Genomic DNA, 22,630 nt, shown 5'->3' on the forward strand with positions numbered 1-22,630 from the left:
GTCCAGACAGAGATGAACCCCAAGGCTAGACGAATGTCATGAACAAGATAACTTTGAAAGTCCAATTTAACACTCGATGAGGGGCCACGACAGATCTTTCGCTCTTAACCTCCTCCGTCTTGGAGGCTGCATCTTTCTACCTTGACTGTCTAGTTAGTGCCCAATCCTGTCCGGTGACTGCCTTGTGTCGGGACTCACGTTTATCCTCGGGGCGTAACGACCCGGCTCGTCCGAGGAAGAAAGCGCCTAGAAAAAGGGGCGGCCAGGAGCGCGCGGTCTTGACAGCCGCAGCCCCGGGCCGCCGCCCCTCTGTCCTCTACTTGCTCCCAACTTCCTTCTCTCGGCCACGGCTCTGCTTTAGCCTGACGGACGAGGAAGGAACACACACCACGTACCTTCGGAAGTGAGGCGGGAGAAGGGCTTGAGCAGTTCGGCGAAGCTGAGATGGTTGAGGCGGGTGAGCCGCTCGGCTTCGTCGCTGCACAGCGCGGCGACGCAGGGAACGAAGGAGTCGGGGATGAGCTCCTGCACCGACTGCACGCACTGGGCCATGGCCGCGGCCGGCCGCCCGGCCTCCGCCCCGCCTCGGAGCCGAGCTCGCCGCAGCCGCCGCCGCCTGGCCGGCCGGCCGGGTGCGGCCCCACTCCGGAGCCTGCAGCCGACTGCGCGTAGCCGCCGCCGCTTCGGCTCTCAGGGCCTCGGCCCTTCCCTGCCTCGGCTCAGCGGCCCCCGAAGCTTTGCATCCCACCCTGGCAGGTGGGGACGCCGACCACCGCCGCTCAGTCCTCCCGACCGCAAAGCCTTGGTCACTCTCCGACAGGAACCGCCATGTTGGGCCGAACCCTGACCCGCCGGCGGCACCACTCCCGGCAGGACCCGCGCGCGCCCCTCACGTGACAGTGTCAAAGACGCGGGAGGGGCGGGGCCGGAGCTGATGACTAGAAAACGGGGAGCTACGGAAGCCCGTAAGAAGATTGGGACCGGAAATACTGTGACGAGTGGGTACCCTTCCTGGCCGGGGGCGGGGCTATGAGGCGGGTGGGCGTGGCCGAGCGGGCCGGACTGCGGCTTTCGGCCAGGTCCGCCGGCCCCGGCCTGGCAAGACTGTCATGGTGATGGCTGTTCACGCAGGCCTGACCCGACCTTCTTGGTGTCCCCAAAGATCTCATCTGGCTGCAGTAAGCAACTGATGTAACTTAGCGCTACTTTCTGACATGTCGCTCCGCCTCTCCCTTGGTGGGCGGCCACTGCTTGAGGGACGGACAGGGGGTGCTGGTGGCCAGGTGCCTAAGACGCTCCCCTGAGCAGGTGCCCGAGACGGACTGTATTCTCTGATCACGATCATGCTTTTAGAGACGGCCTGCCATGTGTGCTCAACCACCGAACAGGAAAATGTGCGACTTGGGGGGGGGGGCTTTAGGTAGCATGGATTGAAAGGGGAAACTGCATTTTTCTGCATCTCTGGGAAAGGATGTCTTCAGTGCTTTGGCTTTTGTCTTTTGTTTTGTTTTAAGACGCAGGATAGGATGTCGTGCACTTGTCTCGCATACATGAAGTTCTGGATGTCTTGGAACTCCAACTTCAGCCTCCCAAGTACTGGAGTTACCTACTTTTTCACCTCCACGCCCGGCTCCACCTCTCTCTTTCCATTTTAGGGTATTTACTTCATGGCAGTGGAGAAAGCAGTACTTATATACTGTGTGGCAGGCCATTCTTACGTATTGCAGACTTGTCAGCCCCCATGACCACATGACCCACGCCTAAAAGGGAATTACCAGAGGCAGTGCCACAGACAGAATGGAGAACAGGGTTTTACCAGACCAGAGACTGGGCCCTAGAGCTGGCTATTTGCAGAAGCATGTAGATCTCTGTGAGTATGAGCTCACCCTGGTCTATGTAAGAAGTTGAAAGCTACTCAGGGCTGGGTAGAGTGAGGCCCTGTCTCAAGAGAAAGGGATTTGGGGAGGAGTGCTTTTTTCCTATCCTGGTCAGCTCTTGGCAAAATATTATTTGAACTATAGAAATCCCTAAATAAGATGTCATTACAGTAGGCATCTTAACAGACTTTTTGTTTGTTTGAGACAAGGTTTCTCTGTAACCACTCTGGCCCTCCTTGGAACTCACCAGGCTGGCCTCAGACTCATAGAGAGTCTGGGATTAAAGGTGCATGCTACCACCACCTGGTTTTAACAGACTTTTTGAAGTATAAAGTCTTACTGTGTGTCCTCAGCTGGCCTGGACCTTGCTATATAGACCCAGCTGGCCTCGTACTAGGAGATCTGCCTGCCTCCTCAGTGCTGGCATTAAAGGTGTCTGGCACAGTGCCCAGGGGTAGCAGACTTTCTCATCAGGACTTTTACAACATCAAAACAGAAGTTAGTGGGGCAAGAGATGGCCCAGTGGTTAAGAGCAATTACTGGTTTTGCAGAGGACCTGAGTTCAATTCCCAGGCCATATCAGTTGGCCAACAACTGCCGATAACTCCAGTTCCAGGACATTTCACACCTTCTTCTGACATTATGTACACTTAACCACACAAGTTCCCGAAAGTACTATAAATGAAATAAATATGCAAGAAAACCCACAGAAGTTAAAACTGGACATGATACATGCCAGTAATTCCAACCAAGTAATTCCAGGCTAGAACTGCCAGGTGGTGGTGGCACAAGCCTTTAGTCCTAGCACTCGGGAGGCAGAAGCAGTTGGATCTATATGAATTTGAGTCCAGCCTGGTCTACAAAGTGAGTTCCAGGACAGCCAGGGCTATTCTGGGAAAACTTGTCTTGAACTACATGCTCCCGCCAAAAAAAATCCAGGCTGAAATAAGATTGTCATAACCAATCTGGGGCGGGGGGGGGGGGGGGGATCTAAACTGAGCTTAGTGGAACATGTTCAATGTCATCTTCAGCCACATAACAAGTTCTAGATTAGTCTAGAATATATAAGACTCTGTATTTAACAACAACATCAAAAAGTGTACCCAGGCAGTGGTAACTACATCTATAATCCCAACAGTTGGGAGACAGAAGCAAGAGCAGCAGTACAAGTTCAAGACCAGCCTGCTTGAGAGAGTGAAGTGAGTACAAGTTCAAGACCAGCCTGCTTGAGAGAGTGAAGTGAGTACAAGTTCAAGACCAGCCTGCTTGAGAGAGTGAAGTGAGTACAAGTTCAAGACCAGCCTGCTTGAGAGAGTGAAGTGAGTACAAGTTCAAGACCAGCCTGCTTGAGAGAGTGAAGTGAGTACAAGTTCAAGACCAGTCTGCTTGAGAGAGTGAAGTGTGTGTGTGTGGGGGGGGGGGGGCTAACACCTGTAATAACAATTTTTGAGATGCTGAGGCACTATGATTTCTCCAAGGTCTAGGCTACGTAAGATCCTGTCTTTAAAAGTAAAAGATGCTAGGGATATAGCTCAATGGTAGGGCACTTGTCTAATACATGAAGTTCTGGGTTTGATCCCCTGTGACTTAAAATGTGTGTGTGTGTGTGTGTGTGTGTGTGTGTGTGTGTGTGTGTAGCCTGGAGGTGGTGTCAGTGCCTGTAATCCCAGCACTCAGAAGACAGAGGCAGGCTGCTGTCTGTAACTTGAAGGCCAGCCTGGTCTACAGAGAGTTCCAGGACAGCCAGGGCTCTTACACAGAGAAACCCTGTTCAAAAAAAAAAAAAAGTAACCCAGAAGTTAAGGTTGTAGTACCTTAAACAAAGCGTAGGTAAAGGAGAAATAACGCTCACAGGAAAGGGAGCAAGGGACAAGCATAACCCCAGGCTTCATCAGCAGGACTCTCCCCTCACATCCCTGCTTCCGTCTTCATTCCTCGGGGAACTTTCTCAGCAGTGTAGGGCCTGTCCATGTGCCCAGATCCCATACTCCCATTTTAACCAATGAACCAGAAATGGAACTTCGCATTCCCAGCATCAGTCTACCAACCCCAGGGAATGTTTGGGATTTGTTCCACTCAGACCATATGCCTTTCCCTGAGACAATCAAGTTCCAGGGAGGTTAGCTGTTATTGACCTGTCATGTTCATAGCTCTACTCTTCTAAGAAGGAAGATAGGATTGCTTTATGACTATCAAACTAGAGATGGGAATGTTTACCACCCAAATATAAAAATCATGTATCCCCCAAAAAATCATATATCGCACCACAAACTAATCATTGGCTTCTCTATAAGCACATGTTGCCTTCTTCCCCGGCTATGATTTAAGAATGCCTCTACCCAATAATTATCCCTTTTACTACTGAAAACAGATTCATTGTCAACCTAGAGGCAGCCACATGGCAACCATCATAGCCAATCCCAACCCAGGGATCTCCGGATGTGGTGCTTCATGGTCTGTGACCAATGGCATGCTGTTTATTTATTTCTGAGATAGGCCCAGGCTGGCCACCAACTCCCTGTATAGTCAAGGATGGTCTTGAACTTCTGATCGTTCTGCCTCCACTTTCCCAGGGCTAGGAATTCTCCATTTTATGTGGTGCTGGCAATTTAAAAGAGGACTTCCTATGTGCTAGGCAGGAATTCTACCAACTGAACTATATCCCAGACCCTAGTATTTTTTCATTTGCATTTGAGTGCCCCCCACACAAACACATGCAATGATATATAAGTGGAAGTCAGACAACAACCTTTAATCTCCTTCTACCATGTGCATCCTGGGAGTAGAAGTCAGGATATCAGGTTTGGCAGCCAGCATCTTCTTAGGTTTACATACATACATACACAGAGAAAGAGTGGATGGATTTAATGTAGTCTTCAAAGTCACTAGATAGTAGAGCTAGACCTTGAGATTCCGATCCTCCTGTCTCCACCTGCTGGGGTTCAGCTATGGGATACTATGCCTGGCCTCTAGCTTTAAAGTGAAGGCATGAGGTGTAGATACAGCTCAGTGGTAGAGTACTTGCTTAGCTGTGCAAGGCCATGGGTTGTTGGTCCTTCTGTCAGTGCCATGACCACTAATTTTTCTTCTTTTTTCTTTTTCTTTCTTTTTTTTCAAAATAATAAAGAAATCCGTTTTCTTTGTTAGAAACAAAATTAAATCATGAAACTGTCATTCAATAATTTCACATCCCACTGGACTCCGTAAGTTCAGGACAACACCTATTTCCTAAGGAGGCTGGGAACATTAAGGTCCAGGGTTCTGTTGCTAAGTGAAAAGAACCAATGAGTGAAGAGAATGAGGACAAGTCAACAGCTGGGCGTCTCCACACTGCTGGGGATGGAGCACTATGCAGGGCGCGTTTGTAGGTCCAGCTGATGTTCTTCTGTTTCTGTGCCCCCTCTGGACACTTGCTGTGCTTGTATTACATGTATTTTGAATAGTTCACTGTGTCCATAGCCTGGTCATATCCTATCCTTAAGGACAAGAGGGCAGGGTTGGTCATATATGAGTAAACACTTGGTGATCAAAGCTCATTGATGAGATGCCTTCTCAGACTTGAGTCATTAGGCAAGTCCATCACCATTGGACATCACACAGTTTACTTACACAAATCCAGATAATATCTTCCTGGGGAGATATGAGTAAATGTCCACTGCTGATAAGTGACTGTCTTAGTTAGGATTTCTATTGCTGTGAAGAGACACTCTGACCACAGCAACTCTTATAATGGAAAACATTTAATTGGGAGTTTGCTTACAGTTCAGAGGTTTAGTCCACATCATCATGACAGGAAGCATGGCAGCATGCTGGCAGACGTGGTGATGGGAAAGTAGCTGAGAGTTCTACATTCACATCTGAAGGCAGCAGGAACGGAGAGTGACTCTGGGCCTGGCTTGAGCCTCTGGAACTTTAAAGCCTGCCCCCAGGAACACATTTCCTCCAACAAGGCCACGCCTACTCCTACAAGGCCACACCTCCTAGTAGTGCCACTCCCTGTGAGCCCCTGGGGGCTATTTTCGCTCAAACCAGCATACTGACCAAAGAACCATTCCACCAGGCTTAGCGAACCAGGTTTCTTACAGGAGCATAGATCACTCCACAGCAGCTGCATCATCAAAATACTTGCCGCAATGTGGACACTGATTCAGGAAAGCTACATCCTTAAAATTTCCTATACCGCCTTCATTTCACCAAGGTTCAGTGGGCAGTGAGCCATGGGGCGATTAACTTTCCTGGACAGACAACATGAAGCTACAAACAGAATTAGCTTCCTTTCATCTCAGAGGCTTCACTGTGAGGAAGTTGCTTTCCCACCAAGCTTCCTTGTTCCAAACACACCTACAGACACTTTGGCTTGCACTCACGTGTAGTACTTGTGTTGGCTACCTGGATGTCAGTCTAACACGAGCTACAGTTGTCAGGAGGGAGGGAGCCTCAGCTGAGAAAATGCTTCCAAAAACTGGCTGTAAGGCATTTTCTCAATTAGTGACCAATGGGGGAGGGCCCAATGGGGGAGGGCCCAGCCCACTGTGGGTGGAGCAATCTTTAGGCTGGTGGTCCTGGGTTCTATAAGAAAGCAGGCTGAGCAAGCCATGGGGAGCAAGACAATAAGCAGCAATCCTCCATGGCCTCTGCTTCAGGTCTCGCCTCCAGGATCCTTCCCTGTTTGAGTTCCTGAACTTGCTGCTCTTGAAGATGAACTGTTCTATAGAACCATGAGCAAAATAAACCCTTTCCTTCCCAAGCTGCTTTTGGTCATGGTGTTTCACCACAGCAGTTATAACCCTAACTAAGACAGTGTTATAGCAAGATGTTTATCACTTCACAAGATATTTATCTTTTCGTAGTTTCACGTTATTTTTTATGCTTAGAAAGTTGGGGTTAGATGTTAATAACATGTTTTCCACCAGCTTGGTCCCACAGCCGTGCCAGCCCCAAATAACACACAGAGACGCTGTATTAGATATAAAGCTGTTGGCCAGATACTAGTATTTCTTATTGGCTAGCTCTGTCTTCAATATTAACCCATTTCTATTAATCTAAATATTTCCACGTGGTCTTACCTTACCAGAGAGAGGGGCCAGCGTTCTGCTCTCTCCGTCCTCCAAGTTGAATCTCCTCCTACCTCTCCCTGAATCCTCTTTCTCTCCTAGTCCCACCTATCTTGCTTTCCTATTGGCCAACAGTGTTTGATTCATTAACCAATACGAGAAACATATTTACAGAATGACATCTCCCATCAGTTAGAGGTTAGAGAGTTGGCTTAATAGTTAAGAACACTGCTTTAGGGCTAGAGCGATGGCTTGGTGGTTAAGAGCACTGATTGCTTTTCCAGGGGACCCAGGTTTGATTCTCAGTACCCACATGGTAGCTCACAACCAATAGCTGTCTCCAGGACCTTCAGCTTCTTCACACTCTTCTGGCACTAGCCAGACATAAACTTACTCGCAGGCACAAAATTTTGTTTGAAGAAAGAACCATCACTCTCCCAGAGGAGCTAGGTTTGTTTCCCAGCATCCATATCTGAGAGCTCATAACCACATATAACTCCAACTCCAATGGGTCTAACACCCTCTTCTGGTCTCTGTGGGTTAACATTCAAATTAAACCTTAAAAATATTTTTAAAGATTAATTTTGTTTTATGTATCTATAGTCCTCTGCAAGAGCAAGTTCTCTTAGCTTCAGAGCCATCCCTCCAGCACCCCCAAAAAAATATTTTTAATTTATTTTATGTGCATTGGTGTTTTGCCTGCATATGTGTCTATGTGAGGGTACCAGACCCTCACATAGAAGAAGTGGAGTTCCAGTTACGAGCTGCCATGTGGGTTCTGGGAATTGAACCCAAAGCTCTTAATCACTGAGCCATCTCTCCAATATCCACCCTGCCCCCGCCTAAAAATATTTTAAAAAGAAAAATTGAGACTAGGGGCCAGAGGCCAGTGAGATGGCCAGGATGCTTGTTGCCAAGACTGATGGCCTGAATTTGAGCCCCACTATGAGTGACACACATAGTGGAAGGAAGCATGCCACAAAGTTGTCCTCCAATCTCTGCTTGTGCACTGTGGCACACATGTATCTGTACTTTCACTCACACATCTTATTAATAAATATTTTATGTTTAGGCTAGAATTTTTTAATCCATTTCAGTTACAAAACCTAAGTCTACTGTTCAGCCTACTGTAATTACTTTCAATCATTTTAATGTGAAGATCAATTCTAGCATATTGCAAAACTGTAACTTTTTTTTACTTTTTCCAACAGCAGATGGTGCTATTGAACATTGCAATTTTTAGTTGTAGAAATTTTAATTCTCAAATACATAGTTATCCCATAGACACCCAGGTTCAATTCCTAGAACACACACAGTAACTCACAGCCATCTGTAACTCCAGGCCCAAGGGATCCAATGCCTTCTGCAGGCACTATACACATGTGGTACACAGGCATACATGCAGAGAAATCGCCTATATATATAAGAGAGGGAAACTTTTAATTACACTCAAATATGTTGTGATATGCTAATTGAAATAGAAGAAAAAACTTAAATATATAATTTATACAGTGTGATGTAGCTCAGAGGTAAAGCATTTGCCTGAAATATAAGGGCTCTGGGTTTAATCCCTAACAAGAGGAGGTATGCCAAGGCAGGCAAATGTAGTTCAATGGTGTGTCTATAATGGCATGTAGAAGGCAATCCAGTACCCAACATGTACATATACATACAATATGCATATATATAATATGCTCACATATAATAACCTTGTATTCCACATGTTCATTCGTATTCTTTAGGTGTTGTGGGGATCAGACAGCTTTATTATTACTACAACAAGCCCTCTACTACTGTGCTAATCTCAACTCTGGCCCACATGTTTTGTTTTATTTTAGACAGATCTTAGCATGGCCAAAGGTATACTTCAATCCGGATCCTCCTGCCTCCACTTCCCAAGTATTAACATTTACAGAGGAACTTGAGATACAGCTCAGCAGCTAAGGTAAGAGTGCTTGCTACTCTTCCATAAGATCCAAGTTTGGTTTCCAGAGCCTGGGTCAGACAGAGCTTTAAGGGGTGCAAAGCCCTCTTCTGGCCTATGCTGGGGTTTACTGCTCTAGAGGCAGTGGGACTTGTGATAGTGCACATGAAATATGAGGCAGACTACAGTATCATGCAATTGCCAACTTTATTCAGGGCATCAGACAGTTGGTACCCTACGGGTTAAGAAAGTTCACATGACTAAAGTTCTCATGAGTTTAACCTATATACAATCACAAAGACAAGCTGCACAATACAAAAGCCATGTTTTTTTCACAGAGGCATATAAACAAATAGCAAAAGCCAGTTACTCATTCCTGTCTGCTATACCTAGGAAGAGGAGGAAAGCACATTCCAAAAACAAGTCTGTGGTTTGAAGAAATTGAGGCACAATACTCTTGCCTTGTTTTCTTGGAGTTTTCTCAGAAACACTCAGAATTCTCCTCACACAATTCTATTCTTGGACTGTGTTCTGACACAAAGGCATCTGCACACGCATGACTAACTCACACACAGGCATGCACTCATGCACACACACACACACACACACACACACACACACACAATTTAAAACCCTTAGAACAAAGCCAGATGTGGCCTTTGCAAAACGTGGTTCTTACATATGAAAGGTTGTTTTTTTTTTTTTTTTTGCTGCTCTCCGTGGTTCTGAACCAGGCTTCCTTACAAGACCCAAGCTTACTTCTCTAATGCTGCTGTGAAAATCCTTCTCCTGTGCTGACAGGCAAACTAAAGACAAAACAAACAAACAAACAAACAAAAAACAAAAAAAACAAAAAAAAAATCATTTAAGGAAATTCACTTTCAGATACTATCCAGCTTAACCCAGTGGTGTACTTCTTTATTCCTAGCATGTAGAGGGAAGAGGTAGGTGGGTCTCTGCGAGTTCAAACCCAGCCTGGTCAAAACAGAGTTCCAGGCCAGTTAGAGTTACTTGGTGAAATCTTGTCTCTAATTAATTAATTAAAAACAAAAAAGAAGTTTTAGCTAATTGTGGTGACACACATCTGTAATTCTAATGCTTGCAAGATGGATCAAAAGTTCAAACTCATCTTCAGTGGCTTCAAGGATTAATGATTAACTCTGAGTCACCAATAATGAATCAGTGTTGAATTCAGGAAAGAAATGCTAGCACTTCCCCCAGAAGCCTGTAACCAAGCGTGAGTCCAAATTTGGATTCTCTGCTTTGTGTTCCCTGTGTCTTCTGTCTACTATCTTGAGTCTGAATTTGTGCCTGCAACTGTGTGTGTCTGTTCTATGAGTGTCCATCCCTAACAAATGGTTTTCTCTGTCTTTATTGAACAACATAGAAAGCATCACATATTGCGGTAAATAAGGGTCAGGATAAACAAATAGGCCGAATAGATGTTTATTCAGGGAGAAATAACTTACAACCTAGACAGATGAACACCAGGAAATTCAACCCGATCCTCTCCTGTCCGAGTCACGCCAGAAAGAGAGCGCCTTCCTCGCCCCCTCCGACCTCCTTCCTCAGGTCACCTCCGCCCATAGCTCCACCCCCCAATGGGCGTGGTCAGTGCTACAGAAGGACTACCTCACTACAATTCCCCTTTTAGTCTAAAGAAAAGATTTAGGCTTAATACAAAACTATATACAAAACAGTGAATAACAAGTGTGCTCTAAGAAAAGGAAAATCGAGAACAAAATGACCTACATATCTAGTCCTAGGGTGAGGGCATAATGGAGTTTACAATAGAGTTGTCCTAAGCTGGAAAACGTAAGTCTAGTACCTAATATATCTAACTAGGAAGAGAGAATAATAGTTGTGATAGTTTAATCTTCAACCTCATCAAGACCTGAGAAGGAAAATAACAATACTAGAGTAGACAGGAAATGCGGATGGACAACTTCCAAAACGGTGCAGCAAGGACAGAAACAGCAAGCCACCTGAACAGTCACCCTAGGTCTCACAGCGACGTTGGTACACCCAGATTTGGCTAAGGCCAAGAGAACTTGACAGACCACAACAACAGCAGGGAAATAGAATGGCTGTCTTACCCTGACTTGGCAAGGTCAAGCAGTCTTCTATATTTGTCTCCTGCAAGCACATAGGACTGCATGTCCAAATCAGTGGTCAAGGTGGGGGCAATTCTATGCCCAACAGGCCATTAGCTGAGGCGAGATTGAACTCCAGCAGGAGCAACAACAGTGTCCAACATATTTTCGGGAAAATGCACGGTGCTGTCAGGAGCAACAGTGTCTCATGTCAAAGGAGTACTAATATTAAAACATTTAAATGCCATGTTCTGCATGTCTATGAAGGATTGAAGATTAAGCATCTATATCTGACTAATCTCATAGGTACAGGAAATGTGAGTGAAGATAATCTATAATACTCGGGAACTTAGCTAAAAAGACTGATTAAAACTTTCCTGAGTAAAGCAGGAACAAATACTTAAACAATATAACTATTTACATATACCTACATGTAAATCCCTAAAATAGAGGTAGAGTATAAGTGTCAAGACAAGAGGTAGAACTATAAAGGGCAGCAAGATAAATATCCCAAATTGTATCAATATACAAAATGTCTTGAACACAAGAAAAGTATACATACATAGAATATGGTAAAAAAATAATGTGCATAAATATTATAAGTGGAAACATTTAACACAATATAACAAAATATAAACTTAATTTTACATAGCTTACCACATAGGAATGCATAACAATGTAAGCTGTAAAATACTATCTCATTCAAACTCAAATTCTCAAGGAAATAGGCTAATCTACTTATATCCCATCTAAACCATACCTTTACCCACCATTCCCTATTCCTGTCTAAAAGATAAACCCAGTGTAAGCATCACCCAATCCCAAATAACTAAAACCAACCCAAAGACGATGACTATTATCCCAAATTTCCAAGGGTAGGGAAAGGGGGCGTAGTCATATTAAGATTACTTCCTGCTGAAATGGGACGATGATTGCTCCAATGGATCCTGTCGGAAGAAAATTTTTAGCAACCAAATTTCTCAACAGAACTGGCTGTGACATATGTAGTTAGTCACTGTGTGGCAGAAAATTCTTGACTGTAGTTCTATTTGAAACTGGCCAGGGTGTAATAAAAAGGTGCACCATTACAGCTAGCTAGTCATGAGTTGTCTCGAGCAAAACAGTCTCAAACCGGTTTTAGGGTGATGTTTGTAGTTCCGATGCATCAGGTTGAGTCAAGTGGAAATGATGATGTGGGGCCCCATCTTCTTTCCGGAAAGTTCAAAGACTGCTGTTAGGAATCGTTATTATTCCTTGTGGAAAAGTTACACATCAATATTAAAGTAAAATTTTCAAGTTTTAAGGTATGCATTAGGGAAAGACAACAATAAGCATTAAAAGTATGTGAGAAAATTAGGATTTCAGAGAGAAAATTGCATAAGATATGAGTCCCCAGATTTTGTTTCTTCTGCCTTACACCAATTGGCTTCTTGATTTAAGGCAGAAACCATGAATTTAATCTTAACAACATGCTTGAATTTAGAGAAGGAAAGCCAAATCCAACTCCAAAGCCAGCATTGGTTTACAAAATTTGGGACTTCAGGAATACTAGATAATAGAGAGAAATAGATTTCTATATAGAAATAGTTTACTACAATTAAATTTTTTTTTTTTTTTTTTTTTTTTTTACCATATATCAGATTCTGCTTCCTTAAGTGATTGTTTCTGAAGAGCTGTCTTCTCTTCTGTAGGCACCTACATGTTCAGTGTCTTTTGGCTGTTTGATGATAGGTTTTCTCTGTTTTCCTGTAAAAACAAGAACAGAACACTTCCCCTACCTTTGAGAGGCCTCCGCACACCTCATAGGACCTAGTTTGTTGGATGACTTGTCATTTCTCTTCATTAAGATGCTTCTCTTGTTCAACTCGGATCTTGATTAACTTAGATGGTATCCATAGTTTTCTTCTCCTGTAGATACAAATGCAAAACCCCTACCCCAACGTAACACATATCCTGCTTTCCATTCTGAGGTCAGTACATCCTTGAAATACACTGGCTGATTTAGTTCAGAAGTTTTTTCTATTGTCCAGTGTCTTTCTGCAGCTGTTTTCCTTTTTCATCAGCATTAAGAAAGTTTAATGTTAATAAAGCATTATGTAATCTGTGTTTGGGTGTTTTGGTTCCTCCTGCCTGTTTATGGAGCATTTCTTTTAAAGTACGATTGGATCTCTCAACCACTGCTTGTCCTGTAGGATTGTGTGGTATACCAGTTATGTGCTTTATCTTGTAATACTCAAAAAACTGTTTCAATTTGCTGGAGACATATGCTGGAGCATTGTCAGTTTTTATTTGTGCAGGTATGCCCATAATGGCCATTACCTCTAAAAGGTGCGTTATAACAGAATCAGCCTTTTCAGAGCTCAGAGCAGTAGCCCACTGAAACCCTGAAAATGTATCTATAGTGTGATGTACATATTTTAATTTTCCAAATTCTGCAAAATGAAACACATCCATTTGCCATATTTCATTCCTATTTATACCTTTAGGGTTACTGCCTGGTGGTAAAGGAGTTTGGTTATAGAATGAGCAAGTAGGACATTTCCTTACTATTTCCTTGGCTTGTTCCCAAGTGATAGAAAAATCCTTTTTTAAACCTTTGCTGTTCACGTGGTGTTTCTTATGAAACTCTGAGGCTTCTAGCACACTTCCTATCAATAAACGATCAATTTCATCATTGCCTTGTGCTAGAGGACCTGGCAGACCCGTATGGGATCTGATGTGTGTTATATATATAGGATGAGTCCTCTTTCTGATAGTATCTTGTAACTGTATAAACAATGAAGTTAATTCTGTATTGTCAGGAATAAATTCTGCAGTCTCAATGTGTAAAACGACTCTCTCTGCATATTGAGAGTCAGTAACTATGTTGAGGGGTTCTTTAAAATCCATAAGTACCATGAGAATGGCATACAATTCTGCCTTTTGTACAGAATTGTAAGGGCTTTGAACCACTTTGCTAATATTTCCTGATTTATATCCTGCCTTACCTGATTTATTTGCATCAGTGTAGAATGTATGAACTCCAGAAATAGGTGTTTTTCTTACAATGCGTGGAAGAATCCAAATCGTTTTCTTTATGAATTTGATTCTCTCAGTTTTGGGATAGTTGTTGCTAATTGTTCCCAAAAAGTTACTGCAAGCTCTCTGCCAATATTCGTTATCTTTCCATAAGGAAGAAATTTCCTCATTAGTTAAAGGTACTATAATTTCTGCTGGGTCCCTTCCTATTAGCTGACGAAGTCTTAATTTACCTTTTATAATCAAGTCAGAGATCTTTTCTATATATGTTTTCAGTTTTTTATTCTGTTTATGTGGTAGGAATATCCATTCTAATATGATATCTTCTCTCTGCATCAAAATCCCTGAAGGATATTCTCTAGATGGTAATATAACCAGAATACAGTCTAGGTTTGGATCCACACGGTCCACATGTGCTTCTAGTATCCTCTTTTCTACCCATTCTAATTCCTTCTCAGCTTCAGCTGATAGTATTCGTGGACTATTCAAGTCCTTATCTCCTTTTAGGGCCATTTTCAAGTTTTTCAAATCATGCCCTTCTACTCCAATTATGGTTTGCAGTTGAGAAATCTCTCCTAGTAATTTTTGAAGATCATTAAGAGTCTGGTAGCGATCTCTTCTGATCTGTACTTTTTGTGGTCTAATTTTCTGTAGACCTATTTTATATCCTAAGTAGTTGATAGACTCTCCTTTTTGTATTTTTTCAGGTGCAATTTGTAATCCCCAGCGAGGTAAAACTTCCTTTACTTTCTCAAACATTTTTTCTAATATTTCTCCTTTAGAGTCAGCTAACAATATATCATCCATGTAATGATAGATTATGGATTGTGGAAACTGTTTACGAATTATTTCTAACGGTTTTTGTACGAAATATTGGCACAGGGTGGGGCTATTTAGCATTCCCTGTGGCAAAACCTTCCATTGATATCTCTTCACCGGTTGAGAATTGTTATAATTAGGTACCGTGAAGGCAAATTTCTCTTTGTCTTGTTCTTGTAAAGGTATAGTGAAGAAGCAATCCTTTAAATCAATAACTATAATAGGCCATTCTTTGGGTATCAAAGAAGGCAAGGGCATTCCAGGCTGTAGAGAGCCCATTGGCTGGATAACTTTATTGATGGCTCTCAGGTCTGTAAGCATTCTCCATTTACCAGATTTCTTTTTGATCACAAATACAGGAGAATTCCAAGGGCTGGTTGATTCCTCAATATGTCCAGCATTTAGCTGTTCCTGAACCAGGCTTTCTAAAGCTTCTAACTTCTCAGAGGTCATAGGCCATTGTCCTACCCAGACAGGTTCCTCTGTTAGCCATTTTAAAGGTAGGGCTTTTGGTTCCTCTGTTTGTTCAGCATTTGTATTTTGTTTTTGTACTGCCTGGATATTTGGTCTCTGTCTTGTATAGTACTTAACAGTATTCTTTCCACAATCATGAGGTCGTCTATGGTTCCTATCTAATACAGGAGGAATGTTAATCTGTGTATTCCATTGCTGTAATAGATCACGACCCCATAAATTTATCACTACATCAGCCACATATGGTCTCAACCTCCCTCTCTGTCCTTCTGGTCCTATACAGTCAATCCATCTCGTGCTTTGTTTTACCTGAGCCAGGGTTCCAATCCCTAAGAATTGAACATTTACCTCATGCAGGGGCCATCTTTGAGGCCAAGATTTATTAGATATGATAGTTACATCAGCTCCAGTGTCCACCAGACCCTCAAACAGTCTATTATTCATCTTAACTATCAATCTAGGCCTATGACTATTTATAGCAGTTTGCCAAAATATACGTTTTTCATTTCCTTCTGTCATGTTTGATTCAACTTCCGTCACTAGTTCGTCATCCAGAGCAGTATGAGTTTTTATAATAGGCACAGAATTTTCTAATTGTCCTGTGGGAGATTGTCTTCCACTGTGACTGGGAATGTTCGAACCACCTGTGATGTGGGGGCCTTCGAGAGGCCCCCCAAGGAGTTTCCCGATGGTAAAGGGTTTCCTTGCTTGTCTCTGGTCGATCTACACTCATTTGTCCAGTGTCTGCCTTTGCCACACCTTCTACATAACCCAGAAGGCTGAGGCCTTCTGTTTGATTCATTCCTGGGGGTGTTACTTCTAGGGAAGCTTTGCCTACAATTTCTTTTTAGATGTCCTATCTTACCACAGTTATAACATCTGACATTATGATATCTTTTCAAACCTTTGGGGATGGCTTCTCCTACCCAAGCTTCTAAGTCACCATAGTAAGGAACTCTGTTATCTTGATATCTTCTCTGACCTTTAGATATGGCTTCTCCTATCCATGCTTCAGTCTTATTGTCATTATACTCAATGTTGCCTGTATATAGGACCCATTCATCCAAGGGTGCTGATCGCATTTTTAAAGGCCAAAGCACCTGTTTGCATTGAGGATTCGCATTCGTATAAGCTAAAGATTCTATGAGTATTCGCCTAGCATCTATGTCTGCTATCTCTAATTGTACTGCCCTAGATAATCTTTCTAAAAAGATACTAAAACGTTCTCTAGGTCCTTGCTTTATCTTGGTATAAGGTTCTATCCTCTCTCCTAATTCATGAACCTTATCCCAAGCATTCAAAGCTGCTGTACTGCATAGAGACAAGATGTGTTCATCATAGGCAGCTTGGGTTTCTGGGTCAGCATAGAGACCCTCACCAAGAATTTTATCTTGGGGAGCTTTATACCCTTTCTTTAAGCCCTGAAGTTCAAGAGCTTTTGCTTCCTCTCTCCATAAAGCCCTCCATTCTATTTGAGAGGCGCTTTCAAGGACAGCTGATATTAATTGATCCCAATCCTTAGGGGTTACCTTGTTATTCCATGCCCATGATTCTACTAATTGCTTCACATAAGGTGAATGCATGCCATAAGAGACTACTGCTTCCTTTATACCTTTTAAATCTTTCATACGTATTGGTTCCCACTGATATGCAACGACACCTTTTGGATGTTTCTTCGTTGCTGGCTTTTCATGAATAGATACAGGGAAAGCTCCCCTGACCCTAAATGGTGTGGAAAATTTTAAATCTTTTTCATGCCCTATTACCTGTAGTTCTTCTTCTGATGTATCAGACTGAAGGTCTTCTAAAGCCTGAAATCTATTCACCATTGTTTCTTTGAGTGTCTGAACTTCTTGAATCAAATAACTTTCTAGAGACTTCATTGTATCAGTCAGTTTCTTACTTTCTCCAACTACAAATGATTCCATGTTTTTAATCTTATCATCCTTAGATATTATCTGAATGGCGTGTAAACTGCCTTCCAGAAACAATGTTCTATCTGCTAGCTTGCCATTATCCTCAGACATGGAAGAGATTCTGTCATCTAGTCTTTCTATCTGATGTTCCAGTTTTTTAAACTTATTAGTAGCTTCCTCCGACCAGGAGTGGGCTGTTTCTGCTAGTTTGTTAATGCATTGCATTGTTTCTGTTCTGGTTATTGAAGTATCTGACATTAAACAAATTATACCTTTCAGCTCGCCAACGCCATCTTCAATATTCTGAATCTTTCTTTCTATATTTTCTATGCTTTGAATTCTATCATTTTCAATGTTTCGAATCTTTGTCTCTATGCTTTGAATTCCATCATTTTCAATGTTTTGAATCCTTGTCTCTATGCTTTGAATTCTATCATTTTCAATGTTTCGAATCTTTGTCTCTATGCTTTGAATTCCATCATTTTCAATGTTTTGAATCCTTGTCTCTATGCTTTGAATTCTATCATTTTCAATGTTTCGAATCTTTGTCTCTATGCTTTGAATTCCATCATTTTCAATGTTTTGAATCCTTGTCTCTATGCTTTGAATTCTATCATTTTCAATGTTTCGAATCTTTGTTACTAAGTCTCCCATGGTTTGTACAAGTTCCTTATTGTTTGCTGTAATCTCAAACCATTTCTTTAAGAATATCATGTTAATGATGAAACCCATTGCTATTACAAAATAAAAGTATATATTGGTCCAGTCATAAGTTTCTTCTGCTAAAATCCCTTCTACATATGAAGTAAAATAATTCCTAAAGTTCTGCATAGTAAAATTATCTGCCATAGTTATAGAACAATTTATCTCAGATTTTATATCAGCTTAAATTGCAAAGGATGTTACAATTACCTTAGGTGTAATTCTGCTGTCCTGGAACTTTGATGCTTTTAGTTCTATATCTCCGCTTGTGGTAGCTACGCCTGGAGGTGTGTCATCAAATAGCGCCTAGCCGCCCAGGCTCGTCTGATCCCGGTTCCTGTAAAAAGTTCTTAGCAAACTATAGCAAGCAGAATTTTGTTAAAAGGGGACTTTTGGAGTTACTTGTAACACAAGACGAAACGCGTGCAAGCCGGGCGGGTGCCGCCGGGCGGGTGCCGCCGGGTGGGTGCCGCCAGGCGGGTGCCGCCGGGCGGGTGCCGCCGAGAGGCTCTGCGCGAATGCAAAGTCCCGTGCGGAAATGGGCAAAAAATGTTAAGCGGTAAGTGCCTTCTCAGGTCTGCTTTAGCGGCAAAGATCTCCTTTGCAGTAAGGAAGAGGCAAATGTCCCAAAGCTGTGGTGAGTCCACCTGGTTAAACCCTGCCCGTTGGGGAAGGTGGGGGGAGGGGGCGGCTTCTGCCGCCTGGGGGGCAAAACCCAGGTAAATCCCACTCCTGACACCAGATATTGCGGTAAATAAGGGTCAGGATAAACAAATAGGCCGAATAGATGTTTATTCAGGGAGAAATAACTTACAACCTAGACAGATGAACACCAGGAAATTCAACCCGATCCTCTCCTGTCCGAGTCACGCCAGAAAGAGAGCGCCTTCCTCGCCCCCTCCGACCTCCTTCCTCAGGTCACCTCCGCCCATAGCTCCACCCCCCAATGGGCGTGGTCAGTGCTACAGAAGGACTACCTCACTACAATCACATGGGGGAAGAAATGGGATAATACAGAAGTCTTTAATAGCAGAGTTATTCAAGGAAGCAAATCAGTATTTCCCACAGATATCAGACATCACTGAGGATCAACCAGTGTCCATAAGTGGGTGCTTTCTACTGTTATGTTAGAATTTAGGAAGTCACTTTCAACTTCTGTTATCTACGACTTTCAACAAATGGCACACATGCATTACCTGGGCTGGATATGGAAGGGTACATAACTTAAGATACAGTTATGCATTAGCTGTAATTAAACAAGGTTGTAAAAGTTGATTGTGTGGGAAATCCAAGGCAAGTAATGTTGCTTGTTATGTTCTCCTAACCGCAGGTCAGTTTGAGTGCACAGGTGGCTAGTAGTCTCGAGTCCTAAGTGACTTCAAGGTGTATCATTAACTCTGGCTGTGAGGTCCAGCAAAAGTTCCAGTCTCTTAGAATATGAGAGATATTCTGGGTATACTTCATTTTCACAAGCTACAGAGAGTTTGAGGCCAGACTTGGCTATCTGAGACCTTCGCTTTAAAAAAAAAAAAAAAAAAGTTCTAGTTAATGTTAAAGTTACAACAAATTAAGTCCCATACCCCATAAAAAAAACTATTGGAGAATTTCATTTTGATTTTTAAAAGTTAATTATTTAATTTTATGCTGTATGTATGTGTGTATGTATGTGTGTATGCATGCATGCATGAATGCATGTATGTGCAACATGTTTGTGTCTGGTCCCATGGAAGTGCTACACCCAGCCTCAACCATCTCTCTTGCCAGTCAGTCTGAAAATGTCTACACTACCTGTTAGCTGGGCCTGTTTATTGGGAATCTGATTTCTCTTTGTCTTTTATAGCAATGGATTGGTTTAGCAATGTGTAAACTATTTTTAAGAATTATTTTATGCAAGCCGCTGTGTTTGACATTAGATCATACTGTGCATCTAACACCCGGTGGGACATAGAAGGTAGTGGAGTCCTGGTGACGGCCGTGCAGGCTGGTGTGTGGAACAAATAATAATCTGGGGAGGAATATGAGAAGGAACCAGTTTGCTTGCAGAGGCATATAAAACCAGACTACATGAGACTGAGACAGCTCAAGAGGTTCAGAAGAGCTAATGAAGTAAAGACTGTTTGCTTCCAATTGTCAGGAATGCTTGGAAAGAATGGAAACCTTCACCAAGAATGGGAGCAGTGAAGGATGCAGCCTGTACACATCATGACTTCTTATTCAGTGCCCAATGACTTGCATTTTCCAGCACAAGTCATCTTCTTAAACATCCTCAATGCAGTTGCTTCGGGGCCCACAATGTCGTTTTGATCGCGCAGGATTTTATAGTGAAAAATGAAATTGATTTACATAACATTCCTTGTATGGGGGAATGAAGTTCTAGATCAGGATGGCACTTTCACTGAGGAACTAGTAAAAATTGTGATAGAAAAGTGCATAGACAGAGAATGTGAATTTGTAAATGGTGAAAGCTTTGTGGAGCTGGTAATTGTTCTTGATTTATCTAATGATGATAATGATGGAGATGATCATGGTGAGAGAGAAGATCTAGAGGACAGTCATAATGATGAATTTCCCCACCTCGGAAATTTCCTGCTGATGAAAGTTTTGAAGCTATTTCTTCAATGTTTCTAGATAAGGGCATATTTATTTCATACGCTTTTCTGTAGGCAATGTTTTAAGTATGACTGCTTCCTACATCCATCCTCTCCATACAACACCTAACACATAAGAGCAGAACACAGAATCAGCTCTGGAAACTGAGAACAGAATACAGAAACAGTGTTACCAGAATCTGGAGGGAGTTAAGGAGTTTGCTGCTGCCCTCACTGCTGAGTGGATAAAGACATCACCCCAGTGCCCAGGGCCCACAAAAGAGGAGACTTCCTAAAAACAGTGACAGCATACCCCACACCCACACCATCAGTGCGCTGGAGTCAAAGGATACAGACAGTGGCAGAGAAGCAGGGTCTGACAGGAGGGGAAAGAACAGTGATAAAGAAAAGAAAGAAATGTGACTTCGAGCTCTTCTGAAGCAAGTTCTCAGTGTCAATGTCAAACACTAACAAGGATAAAGATCCTGAGAGTGTGGAGTGGAGTGGTGTGGGAGCCTCAATGTTTAGAGTCCTCATCAGTACTTACTAGGATAACGTTTGTGCCATTGCCTTGTTAATTGGGACCAAAGCATGTAAACAAGTGTGTGAGTTCAGAGTCAAAGAGTACAGTGTCAGCATGTGTCCCCACTGAGGATGTGGACACTCCTCCAAGGAAGAAGAAAAGAAAACTGCAGGAAGATACAACTGGAAAAGGGTCAAAACTGCAAAGAACAGTGTAACCCTAAGAAATGAACATGCCCCCTGTCCATCCAAAGAGTGTGACCCTGACCTCTGTCTCACATGTAGAGATGCTGACCATTGAGACAACAAAAACATGTCCTTCAAGGACTGCAGTATTCAGTGGGGCTCTAAAAAAAGCACTTATTGCTGTCACCAACTAATGTGGTAGGCTGCAGGATCTTTATCACAGATCCTGTACAGAGAAAAAGAAAAAGCAGAATGCATCACAGCATACTATGAGGAGATTATTTCTCAGGATGAAGCAGACAGAAGAGGGAAAGCATATGAAGAATAAACATGCAGCTTCCTGTTCATTTTGAACAATTAATGACATAACCCACAAGGGCAAGAAAATTCATTTACTAACCATTCAGTAAATCCAAACTTCTATGGAAAAGTTGTGATGGTTAATGCTGGTCATGCGATATGCATATTTCCTAAGAGCCATCCAGGCTGCTGAAGGGCTGTTTTGGGGTTACTGATGCAGCCAGGCTGATGCCCTAAAGTATGTGGGCACTGAAAGAGAAACAGAAATCCCTTGACATCACTACCTCTTCTTCTCATCTCAACAGCTGCCTTAGCTTCAGGAACCTTGAGTACTGTGGGCAATTTAGAAAAAGAAACTGCAGTTTGAAATTCTGGTTTTGTAAAGTACTGTAACAGTAATTTATAGTAATGAGTTTAAAAATCAACTTTTTATTGCCTCCTCACCAGCTGCAAAGTGTTCTGTACCAGTGAATTTTTGCAATAATGCAATACGGTAGATTTTTCAACTTTGAATAAAGAATATTTGACCTTGATAAAAATCATTTTATGCATTAGATTTGATTTACATTTGTGTGGTATGTCTGTGTGGGGGGGTATGTGTGATGTGTGTGTAACTATGTGGTGGAGGGGGTATGTGTGATGGATATGTATCTGTGTGGTGGAGGGAATATGTGCAGTGTGTGTATGTATTATTTGGTATGGAATAGGTGTGGTGTGTATGGTGTGTGTGCTGGATATTTTTATGTCAGCTCAAAACAAGCTGAAGTCATCTGAGAGGTGGAAACCTCAATTAAGAAAATGCCTCTACAATATCCACCTGCAGGGTATTTTCTTTATTAATTATTGCAGTAGTTTGAATAAGAATGAGCTCATATGGTTCAATGCTTGGTCATTAAGGAGTGGCACTACTTGATAGGGATTAGGGGGTGTGGGCTTGTTGGAAGTGTGTCTCTGGAAGTAGCCTTTTGTATTCCAAATACTCAAGAGAGTCTTTCCTTCCTGCTGCCTGCAGATCTGGATGGAGAACTCTCAGCTCCTCCAGCACCATGTCTGTCTGCCTGTGCGCCACCGTACTTTCTACCATGCTGATAATGGACTAAACCTCGGAAACTGTAAGCAAGCCCCAATTAAACGCTTTCCTTTATAAGGATTGCTAT

At 42.7% G+C, this 22,630-nt stretch overlaps 1 protein-coding gene and 1 pseudogene across 2 annotated transcripts in view; one reads left to right on the plus strand and one right to left on the minus strand.

Annotated features, from left to right (window-relative positions):
• Trappc8 (trafficking protein particle complex subunit 8) overlaps nt 1–890 on the minus strand; it is a 74,039-nt gene extending 73,149 nt beyond the window's left edge. For both annotated transcript variants that reach the window (XM_051202066.1, XM_051202065.1), the window contains exon 1: nt 396–890. In XM_051202066.1, coding sequence (XP_051058023.1) covers nt 396–552 — 157 coding nt within the window. In that variant the 5' untranslated portion in view covers nt 553–890. The remainder of the gene's footprint in view (nt 1–395) is intronic.
• Nucleotides 891–19,881: 18,991 nt separating this feature from the next.
• Nucleotides 19,882–21,829, plus strand: LOC127234973 (histone-lysine N-methyltransferase EZH2-like; annotated as a pseudogene).
• Nucleotides 21,830–22,630: the final 801 nt, after the last annotated feature.

Source organism: Phodopus roborovskii, unplaced genomic scaffold (assembly GCF_943737965.1).
Source record: "Phodopus roborovskii unplaced genomic scaffold, PHOROB, whole genome shotgun sequence".
In the NCBI taxonomy this organism is placed as follows: domain Eukaryota; kingdom Metazoa; phylum Chordata; class Mammalia; order Rodentia; family Cricetidae; genus Phodopus; species Phodopus roborovskii.